This window comes from Homalodisca vitripennis, chromosome 1 (assembly GCF_021130785.1).
Source record: "Homalodisca vitripennis isolate AUS2020 chromosome 1, UT_GWSS_2.1, whole genome shotgun sequence".
Lineage (NCBI taxonomy): Eukaryota > Metazoa > Arthropoda > Insecta > Hemiptera > Cicadellidae > Homalodisca > Homalodisca vitripennis.
Window position 1 is genome coordinate 24354250 of NC_060207.1, and position 23622 is coordinate 24377871.

Here is a 23622-nt window from a genome sequence, read left to right on the forward strand (position 1 = left end):
AGTGATCCTGTTTCCCGAAGAGTACGAAAAGTTCCTGAAATTGTTTTGGTATCTGGAATTCCTCCCATTAGGGTAACGTAGTTCATATTCTTCTACAGCAGCTCTAGCATTACCATTACAGTAACCCAAAATAAAAACCATATCAGCGTATTCCTCTGATGTAAATAAGTAAGGCATTTTTTCGCTGAATAAACAATCGAATTATGACTCACAGAGAAAAATTGCATTTAATAACACGATTCACAGAACCCGATCTCCTGCTGTAGCTTGCAAAACACCACTAATACACAGTTCTAACGTAACAGTACAGAATACCATTGTTGATCAGCTGATATTCGTTCGTTTACCAACTTAGAAATTAATAAAACAAAAAACTGCATTTCGATGATTAGTAAACAATAATGGGAAAATGTTTGCTTCATTTATTTTCGAACATTTGATGTAAATTTTTATTAAAAAAAAAAATACAACGTAATAATCATGATATTTTTATTTACAAACAAATTTATTTAACAGTTAATCTTGTTTTCTCAATTTATCTCATCATTAAGGAACAAAACATTTTGTTTTTGTTTTATTTTAACTAAATACCGTACGGTATTTCTTTACAGCTAGTAATGTATTATACTGAATAAAATCGATATTTTGGTACTTATTTCTGTTTTATTTTAGACTTTGATTATATAAATTTTCTCAGAATTAAATTCTCTACAATTAATGTTTTTGTTGATTTTATGTATTTATTACCAATTTAACAAAGTTATTGTACATCAAACTTAAAAAAAAACATTGTTTTGTGCCCCAATTTTTTGCATTTAACCCTGAATCCCCTCAAAAACTACTACAGGTACCAGTTCTGAAACCTATTTTATTAGCTTTATCAGGTAAAAAATACATAAGAATCCACGATATTTTCTTACTTAATTAACCTTTCCAAAAGTTCAGTATGGCTTTATTTTATACGCTTTACCCAGGAATTCAGGCGAAATCTTTCGCTAGCTGTAACTCGCTAACGAAGCGTTATCGGACTATGTTTATATAACATTTTTTCATTATCTTTACTAGTACAATGTGCTGTAGAAGTGGGGGGAGAACTTCATGAATCACCCTGTATATATAGTATCCATTATGCATAATTGATACTATATTTCATACTGGGGACCAAATCAACTGCCAACACGATTGGACAATTAATTGCTTTTGCTTAATAGTTGAAACAGGAGGTAACTTCTGGTTGTGGGTAAATGAGCTGCCCACAATGCATTTTGTCTATATTTATTTTGCACAAAGATCTCATTCTAGCAATTTAAAATGTTTATCATTTTCTAAAATTAATAAAAGTTAAATCATTCCGAATAATAAAAACAATAACAGAACAAATGTGTATTCAGGCTGCCAACAGTACATTGTGTATGGCACTCAAACTTCCAGCACAAACTTTTTGTTATCCAGGCTGCATGTGTACAAGCTCCCTGCTGCATTCTGTCAGTGTACATGATGTGTGTACACACACTTCTAGAAGTGCAAATCGCTCGTCATAGAAACAGGCTGCTGAAGAGTTTTGCCAAGTTACATCAATATATTCACTTTCAGGCTGCCAGTGTGTATGTTGTCTCATTCATACTAACACTGTCTACATTGGTAAGTTAAACACTATCATGTCCACACTATAGTGTCTGGTTTGCCAGAGATTCTTTAAGTCCACATATTTGGCATAAATACTAGCCACTCAATATCTTGCCAAGTTTTAGTTTGGCAGTTAGACTATGGTATAAGACTTAGGCTTACTTTGGCTATTGGGTAAAATTAAAATACAGAACCCACATTATTTTGTGGTCCAGCAGATATACCTATAAGTAATGTGGGGTACTTAATTTTCAGCCACTGGCTGATGCCGTCAACAATTGTGGAAATGCAATTAGTCCAGTCAATGACAGTAAAAAAATTGTAAACTGTGTATTTATTCCATACAGCACTGATTTGTATGAAAATTTGGATTTAGCGTTTACTTACCCTCTATTTCAAAATCTACCTTGTGCCGAGGGTTGCTCTTTTTTTAAGAGTTAAAACCACCCCAATTCGAAAAAATTTAGATTGGAGCATGTAATCAATTGAAATCATATTTATATTAATTAAAAAACATCAATTGACATTTTTTTAGTATAATTTATGAATCATTAATCAGTTACGGCTCTCTACAGCCACCCCTTATGACAAATCATTAAAAAAGAATAATAAACATGTTATTAAGCAGTTATTTAACTGGTTAAACAATATCGATTTACATACAGATTTGGATTTTGGTTCTATTTACTCTCTACTTCAAAGTTGACCCTGTTCCAGGGGGAATTTTTATTTATTAGGTATGAAAACTGGGTAGTTTTCATTCCAAAAAATCCATTCGAAAAAAATTCATAAAATACTAGTTTTGAACATGTAATCATCTGTAAATATGTTAAATTAACGTCGATAGACATTTTATGATATATATTACTCAGTTTCAATCCCAAAAAATCATTGTGGTTGTTTATTATTGACCTATTTTACATCATTCTCTTCAGAATTAAATTATCTACAACTTTTGCTAAAAAAGTTTGCGTTTTTATTACTCATTTACGAAGTAAATGTACTTCAAATCCAAACAAAGCATACAGAATTTTGAATATTTTGTCTGATATGGGTGGTCTTGCAGGTCTGGGACACATTTTACTCAATTATTAAGTCCATGTTACATGAGTTTGAGGTCAAAATAAATACTTGGGAAGATAAATAAAAGAGTTTTTATTGTGAGCACTCGTCCAGAAAATGTCAATAACCTTATACCAACTGGAAGGCGCAACCGAAGAAATGAAGAAGTACGCAAATTTTCAGCTGTACTTTCCTATAATGTTGCAAAAAATGGTGTTGATTATTCGGACAAAAGTCTGCTAATTACATAACAAATTTTTAAAAAAGAACAAAATGGTACAAGAAGGTTGCAATTGAGCTTCGGTTGTGACATGTGTGATCAACGCTTATGTAATATTCAACGAACATCAACAGAAAAAATTTGAAATGTTACTGAGAATTACTAGTAAAGTCACTTAAAGCACCAGTCACACCACCGCAGCAACCCGTACAGAGGACACCATCGCAGAATCACAACTTGTTGCAATGAGCAGGAACAGCATGAAAGTGAAGCCTGTTATGCTATGAGAAAATGAGTACTGAAAGGGGAGCAAAAAAAACACTAAAAAACTCTAGACGGGTTGTCACATTGTAGTGGATGCCCAAATGATCCCGACCAAATGTGCCTTCGTTGTTACAATGTAAAAAACACATATAATTTTACATTATAGAAGAATATCAATCATAAATATTTCCATATATTTGTTTCTTCTTGTTTTTTGTCAGCAATGATTAGTTCTTTTTAAATAAATGCCTTTATTTATATTACTGAAACTTTGCATACTTTTTAACTGCCAAGATTATGCTATGTAAGAAAAACACAATTTTATTTTAACCGTATATATTAAAACAACATTAATGTGATAAGCTTTGAACACAAAACATGGCTTTAAACTCTGGTGTAAGTTGAAAATTACCCATATTAACGTATAGAGATAATGCGTCATCTGTGGCACACTCTACCCAATTGTAGCCTATAGCATGCAGCACCAGTGACACACACAGGCCTACTAAATGAAGCAGCACAGGTCATTGGTGACACACATGAACGTGTCAAGTTTATTATTGATTGTGTCATTCACTCACTACGCTCAAAAAACTGTTGATAGTCAAAATTTTATAACTTTCATAGCTCTCTTAGTACCTATAATGCAACATTTTTGCATGAAGTCTTTTCTACTTTTTAAATATTATAATGAAAAATTGTTCAAGAACAGTAAGCAGGAGGTGTATGGTTCAAGTCAATTTTTTTTAATGCAATGAACCATAACATAATTAATCACAAGAAATTAAATTATTTACCGATTTAAAAAATACCATATTTGTTATACTTTCCATGTAGGTTTCATTAAATAATTGATAAAAACCCATTTTTGTATGGTTTTTTGAAGGTAAATTTTTATTATACTATTCGGATGGTTACCTGACTGATATTTCACTGCACATAATGTCGGAATTAGCTGTTTAGTGAAACACAGAAATTATATGACAAGGGCAGTCTAAAACCTGAGTGTTACTAACATTTTTTGACTGATTAACACAATACTATGTTAGTTTCAAATTGTATCATATTTTATCCAGACAGCAGCATGCATTATTTTTTAAAGTAGATATACCGGGTGAGGTAGATCACCCGTTCGTGATGTATAGTGGCTGAACCAATAAATCTATCTTTTTCGTTCAAAAATCAAGAAAGAGTTTTAAACAGGGTAAAAAAATTAATCCACTAAGAGCCTAGAAAATATAGGAGTTAAAAATGCTGTTGTGCAAGGTAATTTTTAATGAGACAACAGTAAAAAAAAAAAAACGTACAACTTTGAATTTGGACCACCATGTATACAAGGAGTTAAATAATAAATTTTTTTCAAAATAATCATTGAATGGAGACCTATAAAAGAGGTACAGCTCAACCTATCTTTACATTTGCACATCTCCTTTCATCATCACATTTTCTTGAATTTGTGGAAATATAAGGGTTTTCGCTAATATGATAAAGGTAGGATTCTCGGTTAATCCGCAATACATTGCAGACGGGTGGTCTGTCTCGCCCTGTATAATCATAAAAACTTGCTAGTTGTATTGCATGATATGTTAAAGGATCAGAAATGGACAAGGTGAGCTTGATTTTTCACACAGTTGTGTTTCTAAACAATGTAACTGTCCGGACAGTGTTTCTACATATAGCACATAACTGTATGGAGCGGTACAATGCTATGGCATATTTTTTGCATGCAAAATTGTACAGAGACGAATGTTAAAATATTGTTTAATAATTATAATATATATTCATGAACAAGATAGTAAGTTTACTTCATAGAGAACAAGTTTTAAGTTTCAGAGATCTTTGCCAAGATTGCAACACATGACATGTAAAATAACATAGCGTTAGTAGCACAACTGTCCGAATGATCCCCCCAGTTTTAGCGAGGGACACACTTCTGTCCAAACAGTGACCCACAGAGAACATTTATAGCTTTACATTTTTTAATATTTATTGAGAATTACAATAACCTCTGATCAATAACCGTTTGACTTATAATTTCTTTTATTAGCCATGGGCCTAAAAATAAGTTGTTTGTTTTTTATATTTGGTTTGCTGAAGCACACAGAGTTATAAAAAATACTAATTTTTTAAACTAAACAAACATTTTTAAATCATACTAAAAACTCATAGATATAAATCAATATTTGTTTGTCTTCTATAATATATAAATACTGAAGAAAGACACTGACAACACAATAAAGAGTATGTACATGTATATGTAACTTTACAAGTTTTAAGCTGTATGAAAGGCTCAGAAGGATTCTGAAATACATAGCACTGCTTAACCTGGCCTCGTTTCTGCACCTCTGCTTACTGACACAGGCTTTACCTGTCGAACAGTTTTCGTCACTGTCGATATCATCACAACAGTAATTTTCTTTGTTCACAAAACTCTCCACTAAGTTAAGTTTTTCTCATGCCATTCTACACAATTTCCTAAACAAAGCAAATTTTATTCACCAATCACTTACTAACCATAAAAATCATATCTACCAACTATGAAAAAATTAATTTTACTAAATAAGATGAATGTAACAAATTGAATTAACAATGAAATAGAATCAACCTATTGTACTTCAGCCTCGCCAAAAAGGGAGTGGAGTCCTTTATGGTGGGGCCAAAGCCGGGATGTGGGATAGCGTTCTCCTACAGCAAAGCTCTTGTAAAAGTTTGGGAAAAGAAGATAAGATACTTTAATTGGAGTAGGGCCTCAGGATTAAGACAATCAAAAATGTTTATCTCTCCTTATACTTAAGAGTGGACATCTCTCCTAGATCAGAGTAAGGAGGATATTAGAATTATAATAGGGATGCTTACAGGACATGGCTCCCTTAATAAAGACCTTATAAAGGTGGGCTTAAGCCAGACTAATGAATGCAAACTCTGCAGAGAAGTGGAGGAATCAGTGGAGCACATATGGCTAAACTGTCCTGCCATATCTACAATTAGGAAAAGATTCCTAGGGGAATATCTCCTCAGCTCCTAGGACTTCAGATAACAGGAATCCTCAAATCTGATCGGCTTCTGCAAAAGTCTCAGATTCTGTGGACATAAATATAACTAAGGGAGGCGCAAAGGTGCTTTTTAGAACTAAGTGTGGGGAAAATAGACTTTTCCTTGAAAAAAAAAAATGTTTTTGCTATGTCACTGTTCTGAAACAGATGACAAGCAACAGTGTACCAGCGAGAAATTATAGCTGCTGTAAATAAACAGAAAACTAGCCAGTGCACTATATTAGGCACAAAGGATCAAATGGATTCTCAGCTAGATCTAATATGCATTCAGATCAATGCATCCAAACAATACTAGAAATACTTGTAACGACTTTGCAGATCATTCATTGTAATCGGGGTTACCACTGGTGGTATGCTCTCGAATAATATGTGACGAGTCAAAAGAATCAAGTTATAATACTACCGTATAGCAGTATGCAGCTGTAGTGACTTGCATCCATCAATGAAATTTTCTCATATATACTAACAACTTTATTAATGCGAATAAGATAACCAAAGGTGTTGTGCTGATTCATGTAGTCTGTCCACTTATTTCAAAACTGTGACGTAGAGACATAATGTAAAGCTTAATGGTACTGTTCCATTACATTCAGTACTAATTCATTGATTTCTGATTCTGATTGACATACTTTGTTAAAATATTACCTATGCATGTTTGAGCTGGAAGGATAAAAATTGTACACCACATTTGTTAGAACTATTAATAATTCTCTTAAAAATACAGTTTTTATAAAGTACAATTAGTAAAAAAATGTACAATCGTTTTATTTCGATTTTCTAAAATGATCAATGGATTACATTTCAAATGTAATGTCTCTTAAACAAAACTGCGACACTGTACATCAATGTTCCTTGTATTTATCCTAATGTTGATACATCAGAAGACCACGGGGCCTATAGGTTCTGCTCTGAGGTTGTTGAGATCTAGTCTTGAATCGATACTGTCGTCCAACTCTCCAACTACAGCACTGGGAAACAAAACAAATATAATTATTATTTTTAACACAAACATATTATACTGCAAAAATTACATAAAATGAAGTACTTCATCTTTCTCGGACACAGCTCAAATGTAATAAATGTCACACAATGTCCAATATTGGTGCTATAGTATGGTGCAGTTGGCAACATTTCTTCACTAAACATCCTCAAACATTGCCAAAATGTGTAACTAAATATTTTGGTAATTTTCAAATTTTATGCTGAATACAGTATAAATTACTTTAAGTAAATGCCCCTATGAATTTGTGAGTACTGTAAATTTCGAACATTAGATATTGGAACTACTGTTCCTTAACAGGTATAATTCTGTATGACAAGAAAGGGCCGTGCAACAGTTTCATTTGTTTAGACTAATAGGTTAATATTTATTACTATTAACATTTCAGTAAGTTAATACTCCATCTTTAAGGTATTAATTATTTGTACTTTACTGAATAAAAATGTTCTAAATGGCAGATTCATAATGTAACAATATAGGTGTATGCCCTAATGTCATAATTTGCATTAATTATTAAGAAAATATAAAGAAAATTAATTTATAGTTGTAAACTTTTAAAAACAACAAATACCATTCTCTCTTAGCAGTGGCAAGATTCCATCACCTGAATGATAAGTTGGTTTATAATTATATTTTATTTATAAAAACAACAAATTGTAATATCTAGGTAATACATTTTTTATAATATGTAAAAACCATAGGCATTGTACAATATAATAATAAAGATCTTATAAAAATGAAATTAATTTTTTTATTAATTTGTATGAACATTATAATTAAACTGGCAGTTACTTACAGCTTTGTACACAATTTCATAGATAGACTTTACACAATATGTATGAACACTTCTGGTTCAAGTAAATTATATTGCTGACAAAAACTTTGAGCGTGCCTTATTGGCCATGATCAAGGAAATACGTCAAAAAGTGTATATAATTATCGCACTCTCTCCCTCGCTCCCTCCGTCTCTCCCCCTTTAAATCAAGGTGTTTTAATATTGTATTTATTGGCATCTGAATAGATCTTATGATGAAATGAATCATATATTATTACATTCAGAAAGATATGTCAAGATTTTGCTATAACATACTTGAGGTTTATATAAACAAATACCTTTATAAAAATGATAAACTTTGGTAAAAAAAATCACAATAAATCGCTGTTGCATCACCAATGACAAAAATTTCATATACGAGGGTAATTCGGAAAGTAAAGTCCGATTCGCGTTAACCAGACAAACAGAACGACGCCATTTGCAGTGAAATCGTTGTAGTCTGCTGTTGTCTGTGCCTTTTTAAAATGTTTAAAAACTATTGAACGTCCCCCGCCAACTGTGAAATACGGTCTGTGATACGATTTTTGACAGCAAGGAACGTTTCAGCAGCGGATATTCATCGACAGATAAGTGAAGTATACGGTCCAAATGCAATGAGTGATAGCAAAGTGCGGATGTGGGTGAGAGCTTTTAAAGATGGACGGGAAAATGTCCATGACGAACCACGATCTGGTCGGCCGTCAATGATCACCGAAGATTTGGTGAAAGCCATAGATGAAAAATTTCGTGAAGATCGGCGATTCACTATTTCTTTATTAGGAACAGAATTTCCAAACGTGAGTAGAACAACATTGTTTAAAATTGTTTCTGAAATTTTGGATTTTCTCAAATTGTGCTCACGTTGGGTTCCCAGGCTGCTTACTGAGGAACACAAAAAAAGAAGAATGGGTATTGCTCTTGAATTTTTGATCCAATATCATCAGGAAGGTGATAACCTTTTAGACCACATTGTGACGGGCGACGAGACATGGGTTTCCCACATAACCCCAGAAACGAAACACCAGTCGATGGAGTGGCGTCACCGGTTAAAGTGAAAGCAAAACAAACATTGTCCACACGCAAGGTTATGGCGACAGTGTTTTGGGATAGACATGGGATATTGCTAGTCGAGTTCATGGAGCGAGGAACAACAATAAATGCGGCCACTTATTGCAACACTCCGACTAACCTTAGACGAGCAATACAGAACAAGCGACGTGGCCTATTGACAGCTGGAGTTTCGTTGCTGCATGACAATGCCAGACCCCACTCTGCGCCAAGTCTGGGCTGTATGGCGGGTGTTCTAGCTGTTTCCAACCAAACGATTTGACGAGATTTTGAGTTTGGTTGGAAACAGCTAGAACACCCGCCATACAGCCCAGACTTGGCGCTGAGAGACTTCCACTTGTTTCACTACCTAAAAGAGTTCCTAGGCGGGAAGCGCTTCGAAACTGATGACGAAGTGAAACATGCAGTACAAGCGTCATAGGCAGCCGACTTCTATGACACCGCCATTCAAAAACTTGTAGATCGTTATGACAAGTGTTTAAACAAAAGTGGAAATTATGTAGAAAAATAGTGATTGATGTCAGGAATAAAATAAAACAAGTTTTTTTGAAAAAATCTGTTGTGGTTTTATAAAAAAAAACGGACCTTACTTTCTGAATTACCCTCGTAGCACACCATATTTTTGCTTCATTACTGTAGTTGAATATTTTCTGTAAAGTTTGAAGTTGGTACTATTGTGTTACAGTCTAGTAAAAAAAGAAAAAAAACCCATTAGTTGTTGGAGTAAAGTTTTACAATAGTATCCCGGAAAATATCAAAAGCATTCCTAATGTCAAATTGTTCAGATTAAAATTAAAAGAATATCTTGTTGACAAAACATTATACTCATTTAATGAGTTTTTTGAAAGCAGTGTGGAATAAACTATAGATTATTGGTTAAATATTAATTATACTTTTGTTTATAAACATACTGTTTTAGCAAATTTACTTATGTACAGTAGAACCCCTCATATCCGGCCACCACGGGACCGAGCCCCTGGCCGGATAACGATTCGGCCGGATAAAACCAACCTACAGTACACAGCACTTGACGAAACAAAACAATTGTACTGTACTGTACTAACCGCACTGGAAATAATCAACGAACTGTTTACAGGTTAAACCTATTAGCTCAACTGAGGACAACACAGGAAAATGTAACCAAATAGATACACCAAAATAACGCAAGAGTCGTGGGAGACTAGTGCGTGCAACTGCGCGTCTGCAAGCCGTGGTAAATAAATTTCGATATTGGCTTCCCGGGAAGTGGCCGGATAAACCGAGGTGCGGTAAAACCGAGGCCGGATATGAGGGGTTCTACTGTATTTAGTTCTTAAATCTAAGTTCATACTATTGACACCGTTTATATTTGTATATTTATTCTTGTAATGTAATGTGCAAATGGTAAATAAAGATTGTTTTGAATTGAATAGTCATCTGTTTTCTGATGTTACTAGTTTGTCATTCAGCACAGTTTAGTGAGGTTCTATTTTGGCAAATACCAGTTGTATACCTTCACTGTTCACAGAAAGCATATAAAATTTTCTGCTAACTTATTCTATTATGTAAAATTAGAAATTTGACATTAGATAATATTATAATCTGATAGTTTAGTGTTTGTTTTATATCTCTTTGGTAATGTATGTAAAAGATTTAGCAAGGAAATTTAATTAAAACACACATTTATTTAGTAAAATTATCATGACTTGTGTGGACCAACTAATATCATTACCTAATAATGCTTACGCAAGGCCACTCAAAATGCCTGTGAATCTTTGAACAGTGTGATCTGTTTAGGCTGCCAAAAACCACTTTTTATTCAAAAACAAGCATCCTATAACTGGGCATTTATAAGGCTATTGGAACACACATTGAGGGGAATATTATTAAATTTAAATTTTTGACCAAATTAGCCATCATAACTCCTGGTAACCAATATGCTGAAAGGAAGAAAAAATGCGATGAGCTTAGAATCAAAACAGGCGGAAAAGGCTATTCAAGAAATTGAAAAGAAATGCAGGGCGAAAAGGTATTTAGCCAAAAGGAAGCAAGAAGACATATATGAGGAGCAGGTGAACCTTGACAAACTTTATTACAGAGCTGAGAAGTAATAAAGGTATGTAAATATGCAATAACATTACTTTTTTTAACTTCTACCCTGTTTCATGAAAGTTGGTATTTAACACATAATGTACTTTATCTAGAGAACCATATTTAGATCTTTTTATTTGGTTACAATATCTAAGGTGCACATTTTAATTATTCGTCACCAAAGAAAACATCACAGCTATTTAAATTTTAGATATTTAAGGCCATATAAATGAATGTATAATATATAAACCATTAATATATATGATATATTTTGGCAGAGCATTAACAGTGCCAGCATTTTTCTTACTTCCATTATCGTTTTCAATGGACAGCTGACAGGAACGTAATACACATAAGCCATGTTGTTGTGAAACTGTAAACAAGTGCTGAGCGGTTTTGTGTTTGGAGTTACAAATCCAATAGTATTCGTGGAAAAATGTATTTTATAGTATTTAAGTGTTGTTATTACTGTGGTTTAGCTTTTTTAGATTATAGTTTTTATTTGTTCATTATGGGTGAAATCTTAGAGACCAATCATGCGATCTTAGAGAGGTAGTTATGGATCATTCTATTGATGAAGTTTATTCTGTCATTGTGGTAAACCTGACAGACCATGCAGCAAACGTGATTTCCTAGTAATTGTTTTCTCACAATTGTGTGAGTAGGACAGAGAAGTTTGTTGCTCCACCTGGTGATGCCCTTGACCCTGTGCCCCACCACAATCTGTCACTTGTGTCACATATGTGAGTGTAAAAACTTGAAAAAGAAAACCAATTTTCTACCCTTTATGTAATTGTGGAGTTCACCCTAAGCCCTACCATATGCTTGAACACTATACCAGACCAGTTCGACAGGGAGGCCACAAACACAGAGTGGAATCCAGTCACATTGAGTGAAAGATGAACGTTTGTATGTAATGTACATATGTAAACAAGGTAGGATTCAAATGTAGTGTTTTATTTTATTTTTTGTTTTAAGCAGCATACTGGCATAAGTATAAATGCAGTGATAAGATTGTGTTTATCCATGAAATATATTATTTCTTTAGAAATCAACCTATTCCAAAAAAACTGCTAGCTTTTTCATACAAAGCCAAGTAACAAAATAAAATTTAGATTACAGTATTGATGTAAAACTTATTGCTAATCAGCTGTACAACAGAATATTTACAATTTTTAAATATGTCTTTATAAATTTGATTTAAAAATAATATTTACATGGAAACTAACAATAGGTTATTGTTATTATAATGTTCTCCAAATATTTGTGAATAAATTGACATATAATTGTTTGCATTTGGACTGACAGTTATGAAATGGGATACATTATAAAAAACATCTGTGTGGCTGATGAAATAGACTGTCAGTACAGAGTGATACCATTGCCAGTTCTAGGGTTTAAAATATACAAAAAAAGTTCAAATACTTTAAAAATTTTTTGTGCTTAAAAAGTGTACTTTGAAATAAAAAACAAAACCGAACTGTATTTTCTGTATATTTTGAGAATAGATGGCTCACAGTTGTAAATATTAACATGGTTAGTATAGAACATTTCCTCACAATATATGAATGACAAATAGGCATTACTACTAACATGTTATCTCCTCTTATGATGTGAAGTCCCAACACCACCTGCTCTACACCTTGGTTCAAGCTGTAAACTCGCTCATGGCTGTCGTCAAGGATTAGGTTGATTGTCTGATCAAATCCCTTTAAAGTTCCCTGAAAAGAAAAAAAAAACAAGTCTGTACCTTCACTTTTAATCATAATAATTTCAAGAAGACAATTATGAACAGTCCAACAGTTAAACTTAAAAGATAGCACAGTTATTAGACAAAATGTTTTCAAAAATCATATAAAACATTAACACAATAATGTGTGAATGTGATAATTACATTCTCTGAAAAGTGACTTAGAGAAAAACATTAAAAAAACTAATCATATAAAACTTTTTAAGTGCATCATTACGAATTGCTCAGTAGGAACAAGTATTAATATTAATATAGTTTATGTGTTATTAATATTCCAACCACGTGGTACAAAAACAGTCTTATACTGGACCAATAAATAATGGAGTTATAAATTTACATGCTATCATTATTTCAAAAACCGTTTGAGATACAAAAACATTTTTTGAGATATAAAATGTTAGCTTTTCAATAAATGTTTACTATGTTTTCTTAAAACTTAAAAAAAACTTTATTGGCCGCCATATTAGAACCAAAAATCATACCAAGCTGTACAATTAACTTATCTGAGATATTTATATCACTTTTTTCATCCAGTTTCAACCTGTTAAGGCTTTTGCTGCACAGATTTCCACAAACTACATTACATACCATTGATAATATTTAAACTGGGGGGTTTTTGAATGGGGTTGGTTTTGGGCTTTTTTAAGTTCTACAATGAGGACAGTTGTTATAGGTTATTTTTGTACACAAAACCTTACATAAGAATAATGACTAAAACAGATTACGTTTACAGCCTACCAGAACAATCTAATGTGCCTATGTCTTAAGGTGACCTTAGGTCAAATAGATCTTAATTTGAATAACAGAAGACAGTTTGTTTCAAATTAACAAAAAAAATTCAGAATCAAGTTGTATTAAGATGTGTGTTCTACAAGGCAGTTCTTGAACATTTTGGTGGCCAATGAAGTGCTATCTAATATTATGGCTGATGCAGTTGTGTGCTATGCTGATGATGTAACACTACTTTTCAAGCACCGAGATATTGCAGCATTGCACATGATTTTGAAATCAGCTCTTAATAGCGTGGTAAATTAGTTCACAGCTAATAACCTGCTTTATAACCAAGAAAAACTAAATAAATTTTAATAGGTTTATCAAAAAAATATAGAAACTATATTAGTAAAACCATTGTGTATTGCTATTAATTCAAAATTGAATTGGGGAACCCATATTGATTTTGTTTTAGGACAATTTCTAAGGTGCCCTAGAATAGCATATTTTGGGCTTTTTGAATTAGACTAATATAGTTTCAAGATAGTTTAGTATATTTTAATTTTGAAATTTATGGTCAAACCCAATTTCACTATGTATAATCAATAATTAATACATACTCTGGCACGTTTTGAAGGCTTTATTCCTTCATTGTGGATGGCACACCACAGCCTATACGCAGTATTCTGTTATCTTGTATGTTTGTATATTTCTGTGTACTGTATTTTAATTTTATGATAAAGTCATCCAACACCATGGTTACGAAGGTCTGACGATGAAGGAATAATAAGCCTTCAAAATATTTGATTATAACACATTGGATTGTTTGATGGTAGACTATAAACCTAACTTTTTAGTCATAAACAACTATCCTTGTCTATCCACAATGAATTATAAATAGGAATAATACGTATTTGTCAGAGTCCGAGTTTCATTCGGCACATAAGTTTACATGACCGCAACAGACCTAAATAAACATATGACAAGGCAAAACATTAAATTTCAAAATTTTTGAATGCTAATTACTACTTAATTTTGAAACAATATTTCTAAAATTTATACATAATATCATTCATCAGTCATGTCTTCAGGAAGGCTGTTAAATATTTCTTTCTATATAAGTTGGCTCTTAATCAAGAAGTGTAATTCTTGAATGGGGTATGGAAAATCATTATTATGACGTATTTTGATGAAAATTATTAAAATGTGATCTAAAATTAGTCTGACTCAATTAAAGAATTGAATGTATTCCAAAAGCAATATGTACAGTTATTATCAAGATACAATTTTTGGAAAGACTGACCACTTTTATAAGTGGAGTGACCAGTGGGGTACTGAAATTACAAGTATCTTATCTGCATCCAGATAAAAGTTCAATTATTGTTTCAGCTGGGTTTCTCTCTATGTGTGTCCTCATGGGCACAGCTGATAAGGCTGATATCACTACTGCTGATCCAAAACACCACCATCTTAAACTTAAACTTAGAATTAAAACTAAACTAAACTCTTCTTGAAGTACCTTTTACTCTAAAATACTTTGATTTATTTACTCATAACTACTTTTCATATATATAGTCCGTCGTTCCTAAATTACCACTTTTAATGTAAAATAGTCTAAGTACTTTAAATATGAATAGATGCTGTAACGGTAGTGTTTTAAGTTTATCAAAAATTGGGAAACAACTGTCACGTCTTTTTTTTGTGAGAAATCATTCTGATAAAATGGTTTTCTACAACTCTTAATTTCTTTATTTGATATTTAATAGTACCTCCAAAGCAAACTAAACCGTGTTGTAATCTTGATAAGACCAAAGCAAAATACAGCAGGTTTTTAACAAGTTTTCGTCACAAAAATTACGTAAAAATAACATTTTCTAGTTGAAGATTTAAAACTTATTTTGCAAAACCGTTTCATTCTTTTCCCAAGTTAGCCTACAGTAAAATGTAACTCCTAGATATTTTAAATTATCCTATTCCTATATCTTATACTTACAATTACATAGATTTATGTCACTAAGGGAAATTCGTGACATAAAAGTTCAGAATAAAAGTTAAAATTATTAAAACAAAATTTACATATTTTGTTTTCTCAACATTTACAAGCATTTTGTTTGTAAGACACCCATTTTTTCAAATAAACAAATCAGCATTATTTTGGTTAAATAATAAATCCGTATTCTTCTGGGAATAAAAGAAGGTAATATCGTTGGTGAAGGCACTAGCCTTGCCACTGAAATTGAGTTCCCATAAATCATTAATAAATATCAGAGACAACACTTCCCTGCGGCACACCTATTGTGACGGGCAGTGGCTCGCTAACAGCGTGATCAACTCACATACGCTGTTCCAGGAGTGTGAGGAAGCTGCAAAACCAGCTTAGGACCACACCTTGCACTCCCGCCATCTCCATTTTTAACAACAAAATGCCATGATCGACCAAGACAAATACTTTTTGGAAATCAATGAATAATCCTGTTGATTTACTTCCCTCGTTTAAACTAGAAACATCATATCCATTACTTTTACCCATTAATTTTAGCAAGAACAGGGGATAATACACGAGCACCATTTTTCACCAATGCAATACTTATATTGTCAAACCAGACGATTTTTTTATTTTTAAGCTTTTAATAACTTTAAAAGCACTTCAATTTTGTTTGTTAAAATAATAATAAAAAAGAAGACATCCTATGTAATAAGTTTGGTTTTATAGCATCGTCATTGTAGTATTGCATATTGTTATGTACAGCGATAAAATTTCTCTGCTATCTAAGGCTACATACTTTTTATGAACTGTCCCACTCAAAGTATGAACTATTGAAGGGCTTTATATCTCCCTTAGCTTCATTAATTTTCTAAGAATAATATTGATTTTATGTAACATTTATTTCAAGTTTTAAATTATTACAAAACCTACTATAATAGCACGAAAAATTTCTATCATATGACCTGCATTTATAAACATGATACAGCTTCTTTTAAGTTTTTCTAATAGATTATTATTTATCCAAGGACTGATTAATTTAGCTTTGGTTAATTTATCATTTTTCACTTGTTGACTTTTCTTTTATTTATCTTTGGTGTAAATAATAATGTTTTTAAAAAACAATTAAAACTATCATAAATATTATTATTTATAAAAAATTCATTCCACTGTATCAAATCCAATTCTAATAATAGCTTATCATAATCTATTTGGTCTTGAAAAAGATTTTGATTATTTACGCTATTGTTTACAACCTGATTATTAGAACTAGAAAACGTCAGTTTTAAGCCCAACATACAATGATCGGTTAAGTCGATTAAAATCTACACTTTTAAACATGGAAACAATACGGAAAAAAAATGTGATCAATATAACTGTAAGTTGGCAATGACTCTGGTTGGACAATAAATTAACTGAACAAAGCCGTGACTACTATTTTAACAAATAATATTGTTAACAGCTGTTATTATTACTGGGTTTAAAAAACAGTAAAGTGGCGACACTGAGGTCGAGTGGTTGGTAAAGAATGTGGAGGGGGAAGTGAGTCCAAGTTTCTTCTCCCCTCTCCACATATCTCTCTCTCTCTAACTCCCCCCCCCCCCCCCCCCCCCCCACACTGTTCACTTAACAGGTCGCTTTCAAAGTGGCTCATCTATAGTTGCCATGGAGAAGCCATAAAAGATATACATGTATACTTCAATAAGTACTGAACCACAAAAGTACTTGATTCACGAAGACTCCAATCCAGATCTCTACCTCCGGGTGAGTATGATGCCACTTGTATTTAACCCTTCCTATCACATATGTGTTTAAATAACCAAAATAACATATGACCGGAAGACCAAATACCAGTCAAACGACTTTTAACATTCATTAAATTTGTATAAATGACAGTAGCCAAATTTAAATTCAATACAGATTTAATCACAAAAAGTATACAACTCAATATCTGTAGGAGTACTAGTTTGTAGAATTTGTTCCTACAATCACTAGGAAGATACGTTAAGAAACTCAGTGACTCTGTAAAGATTATGTTTGCTCTAATGTCCTAATAATGTCAAAAGTGTACCGTACAGTAGTTTAATATCTACTAATGAACAATATCAAAATAGTCACTATTTATACTTACAACAAAATTTCGTCCATCTGCAGTTATTATAGAAACAGTTCCTGTTTTGAAATTAAGGAAGAAATCTCCAGACAGTTGAAATAGAAATGTATTACAAAAGTAAAAATAATACTATTTTTTTTATCCCAATGCACTTTATTAAAAACCACCAAAACTTTACAACATTTTTTATTTTTTTGCATAAGAACTTTTAATTTTTTTAATTATTAAACTGTTTAAAATAAGTATTTTGTTTTATAGTAAAACATTTAAAATAACAATGTTTTTTAATTAATAAATAAAATATTCCGATACTTTAGTTAAAAAATTTAATTAGTCAAACATGTACCTTTATTTGGACTTATTTACTTTTGAACAATTCTAGTGACAAACTAAAGGTAAAATTGAAGCTGAGGTTTTTGATTTACAATTCACAGAGGAAAACAATGAGGTCCAGAAATTCAACAGGAAGTAACAAAACTATGTAATAGCATTTGCTAATTCTTGTAATATTATTCGTGGTAACAGGATCTAGGAAATATTACATCAATAGCACAATTTTATATCATTGCCAAAAAAGTAATATTGAGTCAGAAACCGTTGAGGAGTTAAGAGAAAAAAAGTACATATTACATTTTAAAAATGGACTATTAAAATATTTCATATAGCTAACAAAACAAGTAAAATCTTAAGTGGAAATAAAATTCTCAAATTATGTTACTATAAATTTTAATAGTTAGAAAATTGAAATCATACGAGAATTGTAGAGATGGTGTTCATGAAGTTGACACACAACCTGTTTCTTGTGATTACTGACTTTTATGCATGTCACAACGCCCTTGTATGATTTGTTATGTTAACATTTGTTAGGTTAGCTATCTACCTGAGGAAGAGATTGCAACCATCAAAACTTAGTGTTACGATACTGATTACTTGTATCACTGAACAATGGCAAATGTTTACAGAAAAATTCTGTTTCTTTCACTACTATCAAAAACAGATTTTAAGCAAAGAAGGTGACGTATCAATGAATATTAATGGCCCAGGAGTTGCCAATCACTATTCCAAAACGTATTCTGCTTGTTCTTATGAACAAAACTATATATGGTCTTAGGAAGGTACAAATCACAATAATTTTGGTAAAAAAGTAAAAAATTCCCAAAGTTAAGAATATGTGAACAAAATTACGTAACTTCAATGTTGACAATTCAACCTATTTTATTTGAGTTTTATTACACAAGCTTAGCGTGGCCACCTCGCTACTGCTGACGTCGCGTCGACCCACCGTGGTACAAAGGTAAACCTACATGGTTGGTGAGTGGGAGGAGGGCAGCAAATTGTGGATAGCACACTAACAGCATTAAAAAGTTGAAAAGGTTAGTTTAGTTAATGTATTGGCCTTATGGGATAAGTTATAGTTATATAGATAAGTTATACTACAAATGAAATAGAAATCGTCTCGTTCCGAGACTCCAGCATTCTTCGTGTAGGAACGTGTCGTCTCGGAACGAGACTCTCAGCTCTCAAGCGTGTTGTTTTTACACCGTCTCGTAGCGAGATCCCTGGCATTCAAAGGGTTAACTTAATATATTAATTTTTAAGATTTAAAACCAGCTAAACTATAATGTTATTTGAAATACCTATTACGTAAGTTGGTTCTGACGTTTTTGTTTTCAGTATTTTATTGTAGTCTTGGGTACCGAGGATTCAATAATCATGATTCGATTGTGGTGATTTCTGCTTATTAAATAGCACGTGATGCCCCGTGCAGATATAGAACAAGGAAATTATTGCTTAGCATGGAGATTCACTTATAATATTCTATACTTCATTAATTGTACTTTTAACCCCTTGAAACCTTCATAAGTTTGTTCAAGAAGACAGCAGCAATAGTTTAAAATGTGTAACGTGTATTTTTGCCACTTCAGCCATTATTGTATTATGTTTATTAGGCTACTAAAAGAGCACATATTTTTAAAGTCTACAATTGTTTATATAAAAAATGGGAAATAGGCCTGATCAAATATATGAAAACACAGGTTGGTTAAAAATAAATACAAAATAGGCATATAATACTTACAGGGAAAGTACAAATAACCCGAAATTGACCTGTCACTACAAATAGGCTAATTGAAACCAAAGGTTCACAGATTTATGCTAAATCACTGTACAAGCCATATTCTTCTTATTTCGGAGGTAGCATGCATAGGCCTAACCTACAACTAATTTTTTCCAATCATACTAACAAAGATTAATCTGTGTACCCAACTAAACAATTATTTACAAACATATACAAAATATTCAGTAAATATTGCAACCGTTAATAGTTAGTAACAATTGTAGATAAGCCTATACTAATACACTAAGTAGGAAATTAATGCCAGTTAGAATGTTAACCTAAATCAAGTCACAAATAAGGATACTATTTACATAACTCTCCAAAGCAGACGCCATTTAAGAAATTTGAATAGGCAGTCGTTTAAATAAAAAAACAACAATATCTAATGCTAATTTGAAATTAAACGTTATCTCACTCCACTACACATAACAGAGCTCTTTCAAAACTAAATAAACACTCAAACTGTCTCAAACTACCGACCAGCTCTTTTTTTTCTTTTCTGCCTTAAGGCTGGCTTTGGGTAATTCCCATGAAGCCTTAATGTACACTGCTATTTTGTTAATTAAAATTACCATATTTTTATTTAATAAAAAAACATAATGGTGGTTGCCTGTAAACGGTGATTACATTAGTAGGATTAGATACATGTATACATAGAGTGAATAATTTGTCACATCACCATTACATTATCCCCAACACAAAGTTATTACATTTTCCTCTTTGGTAGAACGTTCCTCTGTAGGAGAAGGTTCCTCTATGGTAGAAACACAATCTCACTCCACTACACATAACAGAGCTCTTTCAAAACTAAATAAACACTCAAACTACCGACCAGCTCGCGGCTGCTCCGACTTCACTATACATAACAGAGCTCTTTCAAAACTAAATAAACACTCAAACTACCGACCAGCTCGCGGCTGCTCCGTGCGTCCATAAACCAAACGCTCCATATTAAACATATCATAGAGATAAAGATCAGTTTTTTTCATACGATTCTAAGGGAAAATACAATTTAGAGGCTACTAAGAGAACAGCGTCAAAACTCCAGAAATACTTAAAGCCATTGTGCACTGATACCCCAATTTTGATTGAAATTAAAGGTCCAAGGCAAAATAACCATTCTGACTGTGGTATATATCTCAGCCATGCTGTTGAACATCTCATACTAAATCATAAGCTAAAACATTTGTTTCAAGAAAGCATACCTCCGCTAGACTGATTGGCCTGCATATCCAAGAGAGCGTATATGGCCTACTTGATCTATAACAGATCCTCAATCAAAGTTTCTACAGTACGAACTATTTTGACAATGAAAGATACATCAAATTCTGAGAAAATTGTGCAAAAGGAGGTAACTACAGATATAAGAAACCAGATGAGCTCAACAATACAAGGCAGCAAAGTGTATGTGTCCAAAAGTAATAAAGTAGTGGACGCCGAAGCTCAAACAGACTCATCCTTAATGGAACCTAGAAAGATTGAACCAGTTGAGAGAATAATCATCCTCAGTGATAGTCACGGGAAAGGCATAAGAAACCACATTCTTGAAGACTTGAACTTGGCAAGAAAATTCCAAGTTATGGAATTAGTTAAACCGGGTGCTAAATTGAAGGAGGTAGTAGACCAGACTAGAACTTTAGAGATTACAGATAAAGACCACGTTATTCTTCTGGCAGGATCAAATGACGCCTACAATTTAGAAGGAAAGAATATCTTGACATACCTGGAGGCATCCATCACAAAACTAAAACCTGCAAAATTAATAGTTGGTGGTATCCCTTTTAGACGGGATATTCACCTCAGTAACAAAGTAAATGAAGATATCATGAGCCTCAACATTCATATGTATGAAGTCTCAAGAAAAATGAACACAACTTTTCTGGACATGACATCAGTGCCTGGTGTGGGGTTCACCACAGCAGGTATTCATCTAAACAAAACTGGGAAGAAGATGATTACAAATAAAATAACTAGACTTATATCAGGATACTTTATCACTCTCAAACCACAAACAAAAGAAGAAAAATCATCATTCCTGAATTTCAAAAATCTCTACCCGCAACATTTAAGAATAAAGTTTAAATTAAAGAAGAAAACATGAGTACAATGATAAGTCAATACAGAGATGACCAATCCATAGCTTTCAGCCACTCAATATCAGCAGATATTGGTGAACTTCAACATATTATGTCGACGGGGGTTGCAGTAATCTTCAGCCGTAACTTCAATAAACCAACAACCACTGATCGTGTCGGCTCACAGCAGACCTACCAACAAATAAAAATCAAGCTGGAGTGTATGGGATGATTACAAAACCAAAATACTACGAGAAACCAACACCCTTAGACTATGAAGTGGCTTTCCAGCAGTTTATTGGTGACTTCAAAGGAAAAGACTTCAAGCGGCTGATCTGCTCACCCATGGGTTGTATGAGGGATAACGTGCAGCCAAGTGTCTTCATAACAAAAACTTGCAAGATTCCAGAGGACAACGGGAGCTGAAATTTCTGTCGTATCATGCGAACAGAAAGCAAAAAGAACTCTCTGCAACGGATTGAGCCATAAAGAATTCATTGAGGAGTTGAAGAGGCTTGTCGAGAAGCAAACAGACACTCTGCCAGAGCCACAGGACGGACTAGAACTCGCCACTACATCATCTCCCATGGTACAGGAGCAGGAGCAGAGCAGCAACGGATCTTTTAAATACAACCTAAACACGAGTGACAGTGAGACTCCCTCTTTCAGCGGCTGGAACTTAAGTGACATTCATCGACCAGTTAACATCCAACTAAGGACTGACCTGAACAACTCGAATGAATCCTTGTCAGCTTCTCCAGGCACCCCTTTAAACTTACTACACAATCACCCGTTAGATACAATGTAAATAACTCTTTTAGGGTCATCTTACCAACAAGTTCTTACCAAAATAATAGTTCAGATAAGACTGTTTATTCCAATAGTTCTACTAAAACCATTCCTTCAGTTAAAAAAAAAAAAAAAAAAAACAGTTTTTCAATCTAAAAATTACACAATCTCAATTTTTCATCAAAACATACAGCATTTACCGTCTAGGATCGATGGGCTAAGTTTGACCTTGGAAGAGTTGAAACCTGACTTTGTAGCTTTAAGCAAGCATAAGGTTTCGCGGCACGACATAGAAAGAGTAAATGTCAGTAATTACAAGATTTGTGCTAGTTTTGCGAGGGAAAATCAGGGGGCGGGGGAGTAATGATCTTAGCAAAAAATAGTATAAAAACTCAGGCATTTATACAACCTAGATGAGAATCACTGTTACAGGAGAAAGTCTTTGAATACTGTATGACTAAATTTAAAATTGAACAAAATTACATTACATTAGTTTGCATTTATAGATCTCCAATAAGATGTAATGAACACAATTTTCTGGAGAAACTAGAATTGTTATTAAACGGTTTATTAAAAAACATAGTAATATAATAATTGTAGGTGATTTTAACACATAAATGTACTGGTTAGGGATGTATCTTATACCAACATTGTAAATGTTTTAACTGCTTTCAATCTGAAATACCTGGTTGACTTCCCGACAAGAATAACCGCAACAACCTCAACAGCCATAGATAACTGCATTAGCAACATTCCAAATTTAGTTACTACCGGCATCATAACAGAATTATCAGACCATGACGCACAAATTACAGAAATAAAAAAAATACCGAAAAAACAATGTAAATTACAAACAGCTAACTAGAAAAATCAATAAAACAAATAAACAAACATTTTCCAGAGAAAT

At 32.9% G+C, this 23622-nt stretch overlaps 1 protein-coding gene across 1 annotated transcript; it reads right to left on the bottom strand.

Moving 5' to 3' along the window:
• Positions 1-6912: 6912 nt before the first annotated feature.
• On the bottom strand, positions 6913-20333 carry LOC124358422 (U6 snRNA-associated Sm-like protein LSm8). Its single transcript, XM_046810722.1, has 4 exons — positions 20156-20333; positions 17754-17794; positions 12771-12898; positions 6913-7193 (listed from the first exon to the last, which is right to left on the bottom strand). Exons 1-4 carry the CDS (start codon positions 20184-20186, stop codon positions 7103-7105), a joined length of 291 nt encoding a protein of 96 aa, XP_046666678.1. The 5' UTR covers positions 20187-20333; the 3' UTR covers positions 6913-7102.
• Positions 20334-23622: the final 3289 nt, after the last annotated feature.

What these genes read in the sequence shown, in the direction of transcription:
- LOC124358422 (XM_046810722.1), bottom strand. Translation starts at nt 20,186, where the DNA reads ATGGCGTCTGCTTTGGAGAGTTATGTAAATA. An exon ending in TTTGGAGAGTTATGTAAATA is followed by an intron (nt 17,795 to 20,155) that starts GTATCCTTATTT and finishes ATTTCAAAACAG; the next exon opens with GAACTGTTTCTATAATAACT. An exon ending in CAGATGGACGAAATTTTGTT is followed by an intron (nt 12,899 to 17,753) that starts GTAAGTATAAAT and finishes TTTTCTTTTCAG; the next exon opens with GGAACTTTAAAGGGATTTGA.